The 10,743-nt window shown below is 43.9% G+C and overlaps 1 protein-coding gene across 1 annotated transcript; it reads right to left on the reverse strand.

Moving 5' to 3' along the window:
- Positions 1 to 696: 696 nt before the first annotated feature.
- NIFK (nucleolar protein interacting with the FHA domain of MKI67) lies at positions 697 to 10,411 on the reverse strand. The gene is made up of 7 exons (XM_087819921.1): positions 10,303 to 10,411; positions 9,234 to 9,377; positions 4,488 to 4,596; positions 3,251 to 3,462; positions 1,879 to 1,944; positions 1,695 to 1,763; positions 697 to 1,217 (listed from the first exon to the last, which is right to left on the reverse strand). Exons 1-7 carry the CDS (start codon positions 10,405 to 10,407, stop codon positions 1,035 to 1,037), a joined length of 888 nt encoding a protein of 295 aa, XP_087676047.1. The 5' UTR covers positions 10,408 to 10,411; the 3' UTR covers positions 697 to 1,034.
- Positions 10,412 to 10,743: the final 332 nt, after the last annotated feature.

The raw sequence follows: 10,743 nt of genomic DNA on the forward strand, positions 1-10,743 counted from the left end.
CCATCTGAATGGATAAAACAATCCAGTCCACTGAGGGTGTTTTCCCTTCTGACAAGATACATGAGCACTGGTACTAAAAATAGGTAAAGTTCATGGTACTTTGATACATGTGGCACACAGGCCATCGAACTAAAACCGTGTCACTGCCATCTGTAGTGCACCCAGCAGCGCCAAGCAATGTGGACCACATATGGTCTACACCACAACTAAACCCTTGTATACAAGCACAAATGCAGCCACCTCAGCCCACCATCACATTAAAGATTTAACAAATACTGGATAAAAAATGTTTGGTGGCAGTTTTCAATGAATCTAGATTAGCTACTACAAAAGCACATTTCAAGGGCATCAGAAACTTAAAAATATCTGAGGTGAAAGCCTATTTTACTTTGGCATCCAAAGCTGACTTGCATACAAATTGTAAAAAAAGTTTATTTACTGGTCACTGTTTGAACCATGAAATACAATTCCATATTGATATTGATATAAAACGGTAGTTAGTAATCCACACTAGCTTACCAAAAACTAACTTAGCACTAGAGTAAAATGACCAAGTACAAGTAAATGAGTGTGTTAATATTTGACTTGCTTTCTCACTGTCCATAACTTCCAGTTTCAACCACCCGATGTTGAAGTCTCAAGTGCCCTGTGGGATAAATGTGCACATCCTAACAGAGAACCATGCAGACACTCAAGCAAGGTTGTATTTTCTTTATTTAACAAACACTGCAGTTTAGTATTTAAACTTGCAGATGACCCTTCCATCCAGGCAGAGTCACAAAGACAGGTATGAAAACTAGACGAGACTGGGACAGAGGCAGCGTGAGCCTGGCTGCTGAAGGACAGTGTGCGTGCATGCGTCCCAGCCGGGCAGGCAGGCGTTACTGCCTGCTGTCCTTCTGACCTGAACCAACCGTGTTTCCTCCGATAACCTCGTCAACAGCTGCATTCACTGTATCTAGTTAAATACAAAAAGAGTAGCCCTCATAATAAAACCACATTTTCCGGAAGAAGTATCAACATAACATTGAAAATCACTGACTGCTTTTTTTTCGTCTTTTTTTCCTCGACTGTGTAGGTGTTTTGGTCACTTGTGTCTCTTTTTTGCCAGATAAGGGCTGTTTGAAAACTATTTCATCATCTTCATCATCATTCATTTCAGCCGCTTCGGATTTTCGTTTATCCAAAAATGTTGGTGTACAAACTGGTGTGGGGTCCTGAATGCAACAAGTAAAAAATTGTAATACAGAATCATGGGAAGACATGAAGAATGACTTTACCCCCTCTCCTCACAAATACCTCCCCTCTATTTTCCCAAGTTTCACTGTTATTTCAGGCCTGCTTCCATCTTTCGGTGATATAATTGCATAGAATAAAGAGCTTAGATGCTTATCAAACTTAGTATAAAAATTCACAATTGATTGTAAATAACATGCTCCATTATAGGGTATGAGCTAGAAAACTCTAATCTTACATTTACAGAAACAGTGGCCTCCTTTCTAACTTAGTCACTTTGCTTAAGAGGTAAAAACTGCAATAATAAACCCACGATGATAACTCTTGCTAATAAGCTCACTGTATCTGCTAAAGCCACAAGATTAAATTTGAATTTTTAACAAACCAACTATAGCAGGAACTGTTTCTCCTCTTTTGAATTTTATTACCCGATTCCCAAAATATTAAAGACACTATACCCGGCCATCCACAGTCTTCTGAGGGCTGTTAGGAGTGGCTGAAACATTTTCTTTCTTCTTAGGTGAAGCCTTCAATAAATTTTAAAAAACTTTATCAATCTGTACATCAGTTATAGTGGTCTGAATATATTTTCCTATTTATCTTTCTCTAACACCTGGCACGTAATGTAAAGGAAAGTTTTACCTGGCTCTTTGTGGATTCCCGAAGATGAGTGTTTGCAGCATTGCTTTTCTCCTTTTTATGTAAAATCTTAAGGAAACACAAAGAAGTTATTACCTGGCACTATCACATATTTACATTTTTAACTTACATTGGTTCCTACGTGGAAGTGGGGCTGAACCGTGGGGCCATCCTAGAGTCCTGCTCCAGTGGGCCAGCTCCTACATGGTTCAGGAGACCAGGGCCCATGGACTGGGGCCCCACACACACTGTTAAAGGCTATGTTTGGGGTTTATGCAAAGAGTTAAGAGCCAGAACTGGGCCAAAGGAGGTAACTCAGTCTTCTAGTTTCTGGCTAAGATTAAAAGACTTAGTAAACTTGGGAAGAGATGCCATCTCTCACCAACAAATTAGCTGTTTGGAAATAAGCTGAAAGGGTCTATGGAAGATCCAAAGCAGCCTCAAGATTTAGTGAAGAAGCACGATGTTCACCTATCCGAACCACGCCCTAATGGCCTGTGTTCTTGTTTCGTAGTGAAAAACACACAGCTCTTCACTGGGAAAGCAGGAGTTGTAGTCAACGAGCCAGGATGTGGGAACTGATGACACTCTGTGCTAACTCAGGGTCACGTACTCAGGCTCACTGCATTCCAACCCCTGGTCCCTTAATTCACAGAGGTGATGCTGACTGCTGAAATCCGATATGCACTTTAAGAATATTTCCAATTTAGCCCACGTGGTGTGGCTCAGTGGTTGAGCATCGACCTATGATCCAGGAGAGATCCCGGTTCGATTCCCAGTCAGGGCACATGCCCGGGTTGCAGGCTTGATCCCCAGTAGGGGGCGTGCAGGAGGCAGCTGACCAATGACTCTCTCATCACTGATGTTTCTCTCTCTCCCTCCCTCTCCCTTCCTCTCTAAATTCAAGTTATTTTTTAATTAAAAAACACATATTTCCAATTTAAAATAACAAGAAACAAAATTTTAACTAGAACGGCATACAAAAGATTTAGTCTTCATGTTTACTGATAACATATAATACCAAACATCATTTAATCCTGGTAATGACACTTTTAATAAAAAATCTAGAAGCATTATGGTTTTGGTTAAATCGTGGTTTAACTTCAATAATTTAAAACAGATCATGAAAGTCTGCAAATCAGCAAACCCCTTTCTGAAATTTCCTCCCCCACACAATGGAGACCACTGGATCTGCTCCAACACTTTAGGAAGAACTGACAATGCAGTGCCTCAAAAAAGCTGTCAAACCCTGGTGTGTGGAAAGCACTGGGTTAGGCACTTTACAAAGACAAGCATGATCATGTTACAGCTAGTGAGGTACAGAGCCCACCCCCAAGAACAAACGCAAAATATTATTTCATGAAGGAATATTTACCAATGAAGGAAAATCATAATGGATTCCTTTCTTAGCTAGTCTTTTCCTCAGTAACTTTTCTTTCTTCTTAAATCGCTCCTCCATCCGCAGCTTCTGAAGAAGCGTCCGGTCCTCATTGTACCGCTTCACTGCTGGGTACGACGGCCTCTTAAACGGAAGATGCCACTCTCTAAAAAGCTCCTCGTGCACTTTCTCAGGTGGCATAAAATGACCTATAGGCAAAAAAGAAGAGCGTTTTCAACCACGTGGGAGGGAGGTACACACAGCCGTTATCCACACGTGATCCACCCTGACACCATTTGGTTCACCTCCTCCGCCTTCTCATTCATTAACCTGTGAGCGAACCCGGCTGCATGTGGCTGCTGGGACTCTGCCACAGCAAGAGGAAGCGAGAGAGGCCACGCGGGCAGGCTCACCAGCTGCCCATCAGATGAGCGTGACTTGGGTACCTGATGGTCACACTCCACCACGAGCACCCGGAACTTAACTCTGCCTTGAAGGGCCCCGGGATCCAGACAGGGCTGCGCCGGAATGTAAAGCCGAGGCTCTGGTTTCTGCAGGATGACGTCTAGTCTGGTGCTGTCACTGCTCTACTCCTACAGCTTCTCTTGCGGAAGAGTGAAGCCAATGCCATTCAGACCGACTCTGAAATGTGACTCCTCGCCATTACTGTTATCCCCTCTAGAACCCACTAGTGGTTTCCCACTCTCTCAGGATACATATGCTAAACTCCCAGACTTATAAGGACCTCAGTGACCTAACCTCCCCGTATCGCTTCCATTTCTTCTCCCTCCTCCCTTACTCTCCTCCAGTCCCCCATTAGCAAATACCATCAGCCACCTCTAGTGTTGCATTTGCTGGCCCCGCAGCCATTATCTCAATCTTCATTCCCTTCCCTTAAACCTGGCTCACTCCTACTTAAACTTCAGATTTTAATCTACAAGATACTTCCTCAGGGAAGCCTTCCACAGACCATCAAGGTGGTTAGTTGCTCTTCCTATGTACTCCTAGTTACTCCCCAATTCCACCTCAGCATAAAAACAGCTCTCAATCTGGAAGATTTCAAAGTCCCCATGAGAGCGTATCTGAAAAATGCACTTACTCCCTTAATTACCCTTAAGAGGACCACCCAGAGAGAAAGTGGGATGTCCAAGCAGCTAAGCAATCTGTCTTCACACCATAGCCACCCATCAGCAGCAGGCAACCAGGCACCCTATGCTAAGATAACCGCACTTACACTTCAAGAGTCTTTCACCAAAAAGGTAGTTGTTCATTGTTTCAGCAACTATCTTGGCAACATCTTCAGATTCAAACTCCACGAAGGCATAGCCTTTGCTATTTCCAGTCTGCAATTAAAAAAATCCACCACAAAAATGAGAACAATTAAATTCTAATGCAATTAAACTAAAATGCCATTAATTTAAATAACGTACACTAGCCTCACTAGCAAATAACAATATAGCACCTTTAATTCCAACTGCAACTAACATAATATGGAAACTGTTATGGGAAAAGAGCGCAAAAAGGCTGAACATGCCACTGACCTCAAGGTATTCCTGGGATTTGATCACACATGATAAATCCATTAATATAGTTGGAATTTATTCAACAGCCAGCAACACCCCATCTTATGAAGGAAACCTAGTAGGGCCTCACGGTGCTTACTCATCACGGATCTCATTGGTAGTCATACTGTTCATGTTAGTAACACCCAGGAAATACTACGATGCTTCACAGAAATGCAGGTAATATAATACCCATTACAAACCCTTGATGCCTCCAAGCTAATCAATAAAATCATGCATTCATTTTCATGTTTATTTAGTGACCAGCCATCTAGTTCTCTGAAATGCCACCCTGGGTTCCTGACTTCCACATCACGACATAAAGTGGATTGTCTCACCCATCTTAGTAACAAAAGTATGAGTCTCGGAGTCCAAAGGCCCAGGTTTGGATCGTAGCTCTGACACTTGGGTAAGTAACCGTTAAGCCTCAGTTTTTAATTCTATAAAATGGGGACAAAATAACCACTCTTGTAGGGTTGCTATGAGACACAAAGTAATTGATAAGTGCTCCACATATTGTCTGCCAAGTACTCAAGTTACTGTAGGGTGGCAGAATATGCCATCCCCAAATATGCTACTTTGACTTAAGGATTACTTTGAAGGCAACTGTGAAGTAGTTACAAGAAATCCTCTCTGCCCTCCCCCTAGCTGCCTAAAAGCAAGACATACATTTACAAAGGTGTCTTCCCTCCTCTCTTCCAGAAAGACAAAGTTAGAGGAATCTACATAACAAACTTTACTATCATTAGTTTCCCCAGTATTTTCCTCCCACGATTTTCAGTCCTAGAAACTCAGAGCCCTTTTGTTTTGTCATTTCTCTAAACACTTATTCTTTGCTGAGATGCTATACAGGCCCAAGTTCTAAGCAACCCTTTGAGTCATGCACCTCTGCGTGCTCCCTTGTATAAGCATCCTTGTTTGCTTGTTAACCTCTTTTGCGGGTCCAATTTACAGGGTCCCAGCCAGAAAACTAGGAGGGTAGTAGAAAAAGAGTTTTTTCTCCCCCAGAGTTCCAATTATTAGTGAATAGATAGAAATATTTTACAATCCTGCATTAAGCAACATGTTTTTGAATATAAATCAAAATTGGTGATGTGATTCTGGAAATAAGACACTGCTTAAAAGGTTTATGGCGTGGGAGTGGGAGACTCGTTTCTCCCACCAGCTGTGTCGTGAACTAGCAATTTGGATGTGTCCCCACTTGGAGTCTCAGTTTAGTTATCTACAACACAAGATTTTGGTAAAAATTTCAATGTTTGAGAATCTTTTCACAACCGCAACTCTCAATGGGGAGGGGAAAGATGGTAGATTGGAAGAGACACTGTGAAATCCAAGTTAATGAACCACAGTGTAAACTGATATAAGCCTTTTGAAAAGTGATGTGAAAATACATGTCAAGTGCCAACACCCCCCAACAAAAACCCTTTACCTAGGAACCCCAGAATGTTGGAAATACCAAGCAAATAGTCAAAACTGGGGAGGCTGGGGAAGGTGGAGTTTGACTGTGCAACAATGCTGGAAACGGTCAATATCTGTGCATCTCAAGGAGCAGAGTAATTGGCCCTAACTCTTCAAAATAGCCAATGTCAAGAAAAATAAAATAACTAAGTACAAAAGGGTAAGGAGACTATTCTAGATAGGCTAAAGAGTTATACCAACCAAATGCAATGCCTGAATCTTGACTGGATCCCAGAACAGGTAGGGCAAACATTAGCTAAAGATTTTTAAGACTACTGGGGAATGTGTGAAGATGGAAAGCACTTGCTAGACTAGTATATTGTGCTGAAGAATGTCCTGATTCCTAGTAGATTTACGATGAAATATTTAGTGTTGAATCATTTAGTTGTATTACGACTGCTACTTTCTTCAAAAGGTTCAGTAAAACAGTGTGTGGGTTTTTATAGCTATGGAGACATAACGCTAACGTGTTGGGTGTTAACTATGGGTGAATCCAGGGGAGGGGAGGAATGTTCATAATATTATTGTTCTTTCCACTTCTCTGTAGACTTGAAAAATTTCAAAATACAATGCTGGGGGGGCCCGGCTGGCATAGCTCAGTGGTTGAGCATTGACCTATGATCCAGGAAATCGTGGTTTGATTCCCTGTCACAGCACATGCCTAGTTTGGGGCTTGATCCCGTGTAGGCCATGCAGCAGGCAGCCGATCAGTGACTCTCTCTCATCATTGATGTTTCTGTCTCTCTCTCCCTCTCCCTTCCTCTCTCTGAAATCAATAAAAATATATTAAAAAAAACCAACAACACTGGGGGAAACAATGGTTATATTACAGTATAGAAAAACATTTACAAAGATCCCATAAAAGGCAGAAAAAAGTTTTTGAAAAAGACAATAAGGGCAAAAGATATGAACAGGCAATTCACAGAAGAGGGAATTCCAATGGCTAATCAACACATAATGACACTCAACAAAATCAATTTACTAGGTTAGAAAGGTAATAGTAAACAAGTGAACAGAAAGGTTCAGTGGTGTCTCATATGACTTTTGTTTCAGTTATGTTTACAAACATGCATATGTGTGCCGACTTCTGCTATAAAACTTCTTTCTTTTTTTTAATCGTCACCCAAGGATATTTTTCCCATTGCTTTTCAGAGAGATTGGGGGGGGGGGGGGGAGCAGAAAAACATCAATATGAGAGAGACACACCGATTGGTTGCCTCCTGCATTCACCCCGGTTGGGGCCGGAGATCGAGCCTGCAATCCAGGTAATGCCCTTAGCTGGAATTGAACCCGGGACACTTCAGTCCAAGGGCCGATGCTCTAACCACTGAGCCAAACCAGTTAGGGCAAAAAGTATTTATTTCGGGGCCCAAGTCTGAAAAATACTATTCTAGAGAAAGCTGTCTACACCTGTGCGAAGAATGCTTGCAGCAGCTCCACCTACAAGAGTGAAATATAGTAGAAACCCAATGTTCAGTGGGAAGGTAGGTAAATAAACCTGAGTAAGTTCAAGCAAAGGAACACAACAATGACAATGAATGTACCAGAGTTACATGGATGAAGCTCAAAATGAACTCTTGAATGAATAAATTAAGTTGCAGAATGATAAGAATACTATACAATCTACACTGATACATGTAGTATAGGTTTCCAAAATACATACAGCAATAAAAAACCCTGCATTCATGAACAGTAATTTCCCAGGCATGGGGAGAAGGTGCAGAGGACTGGGGAAGGGTACCAAAGGGGCCTCAAGTCTACCTAAAATCTATTTCTGAAAGAATAAAGATCTGAAGCAAGTATGAGATCAAGTGGACATTTGATAAAGGAAAATGGTGGATACCTAAAGAGCCACTAAATCATTCTCTAGTAGACTTCAGGACATTTGAAACAGCTTACCCACGTAACAGCCAACCATTACAAATAGGCAAATGGGGAAAAATGGGAGGAATACAGAGAAAATGTGTTATTTTGGTTAGGATGACAGAAATACAAGGGCATTTTTTATTAAAAATCCCCTTTAATGCTGAGATGTTGCTTTGACGAAATTTAATACCTGTGATTTTAGGACAACTAGCAGATGATGGATGCAGGCCCTATCCCTTCATGTGCCAAATAAAATATAAAATTTAACTTTGATCTGTTATAGCTCAAGTGGGACAATGTAGAAAAACTGCATCAAGAAAAATAAAGATTCTAACAATGAGAAGTCTCTATGGTTACAACCAACAAAAGTGTATGTGTGCAGTAAGAAGATAAACCGAGCCATTCCTCTATTACTGAAACAAATCACATAAACCTTTCTAAATTAGAAGGTAGAAATGACACTACGACAGCATATACACATACATAAACACAGGGTTTACTGTGTGTATCAGGCATTGTCCTAAGAACCTTACATTCAGTACCTTGTTTCATCTTTGATTAGATACTCCTAGGATGTTGATGCTATTTTACTCATATTTTACAAACCAGAAAACTAAAGCATAGAGAGGTTAAATAATTTCTCCAAGGTCGTACAACTAGTAACCTGTGGGAGCTAGGCCTTGAACACAGGTGGTCTGGCTTCAGTGTCTCTGCTCTTTATGATTTACTGCACATACCTTTGCTGTTCTAGGGATGCACACACCAGAGGCTAATACAAGAGGTGTGAACCTGCTCCTCAAACTGAAGTTCATGTACGGCTGATTTAGTAGCTATAGGACAAACATGATTCACTTAGCAAAACTGCCCATTTAATTTGAGGATTTGGGGCAACTATTCCATTTAATAGTAAAACGAACATTTACAGTAATACTGACTCTGTTTTTATGGTTGTTTCAGGTTCTAAACCTCACCCACGCCCCCCTTCTGGAGTGAAGTCTGATAAGCAATAACACATGAACACGCTCTCGAAGCTGTAAGGATGATGTACTTTTGAAAAAGAAAACAAATAACCTACTTTGATACAAACATCTTACTTTTTTGCTTCTGGACAGCCTTAATCTGGTAACAGTGCCAAACTGGGAGAAATATTTTCGGATCTGGGTTTCGTAAAGTGCTGGAGGCAGGTGGCCCACATAAATCACTCCAGGAGTAAGTTTTGCTTTTTCTTGCTTCCGTTGCTGAAGACATAAAAACCAGGGAAATACTTTTTTAATTAAAAAAAAAAAAATCACATTGCAACAAAACTTGCAAAACCCTAGCTCTCAGTCCAAAACGAGATTTGGAACCTACTCCGTTTTCACTTCCCGGAGCAGGAGCCAAAGGGTTAGCTGTTCTGTTTCCTTCGAAGACATGGTCCAGCAGACTGTCTTCCCAGCCCAGCACAACGTAAGGTGCAAAATTACTATGCACAGGCTCAGTGGCAAAGCAAGTAAATCTCTAATACAGTATTTTATTAGAGAGCTCCACCTAACTGGCCGGAGAGCTCCACCTAACTGGCCGGAGAGCTCCACCTAACTGGTCCTTCAATGTTGATGCTGTCGCCGTTCATTCCCACCCGCCCGCCCGAGCAATTTCCGGGCAGCTGAGAACCTCCCGCCGCCCCCAGGCCTTCCCGCCGCCCGGGCATCCCTTCGCCTTAACCAGAACTGTCAAGTTCCGAACGCGCGTTTCATGCTAAAAAACACGGCCAATGTAACTTGATGTTACGGGCCCTACGCAACAAATGAACTTGGTAAACACTGTCTTTTAAGAATCACCTCCCCCCCCCCCCAATCACCGGCTGGGCAAACCGACCCCCTGAGCCCCGGGCAAAGGGGGCGCGAGAGTCCCCGCGGGGCTGACCCGCGGAGCCGGCGCCGTCCTCCGCCCGCGTCAGCCCCTCGGCTCCACGGGGGCCCCAACCCGGCCAGCCCCCCCCGACCAGCAAACCTCGCCTCGGAGCAGCCGCGGCCTCCACGCCCGGGAGCCGCGGCCACCCTGGGAGGGCCTGGGGCCGGAGCGGCTGAGGAGGCCGAGGCGCGCCCGGACCGCAGCTCCGCGCGGTCGCCGCCACCCCGACCCGCCGGCCGCTGCCCCTGCAGCCCGCCCGCCAAGGCCGCTCACCCTGGTTGCGCGCCGGCGGGCCTGGGCCACCTCCTTGTGAAACTTGGCGTCCTCCTGCGGGTTCAGGGACAGAAGCGGCGCGGCTGGGCCTGCGAAGACCGCCATGCCGACAGCGTCCCAGCCGGAGGGCTCCACGCGGCAGCCCCGGAAGTTCCGGAGCCCGTGGCTCCTCCCGAGCGGAAGTGGAGGAAGCCGAGGCGTGCGGCGCGGCCCGCAGGGGGGCGGGGCGAGCTCGGGCGCCCCCTGCTGGCGAGGCGCCGCTTGGCCTCACGCTCGTTCCCGCCGGCTTTGCGGCCAGCCAATTTGGGGCGGGAGGGAGAATATTTTAAAAAATTAACTCCAGAACAATACCCCTGATTTTGAGGCCTTGGTATCCATTCTTTAATTCTTTCCTTTTTTCACTCGCTTGCTTTGTGAGCCCTTACTGTGTGTCCCCGTGTC

This window comes from Miniopterus natalensis, chromosome 8 (genome assembly GCF_054644295.1).
Source record: "Miniopterus natalensis isolate mMinNat1 chromosome 8, mMinNat1.hap1, whole genome shotgun sequence".
Lineage (NCBI taxonomy): Eukaryota > Metazoa > Chordata > Mammalia > Chiroptera > Miniopteridae > Miniopterus > Miniopterus natalensis.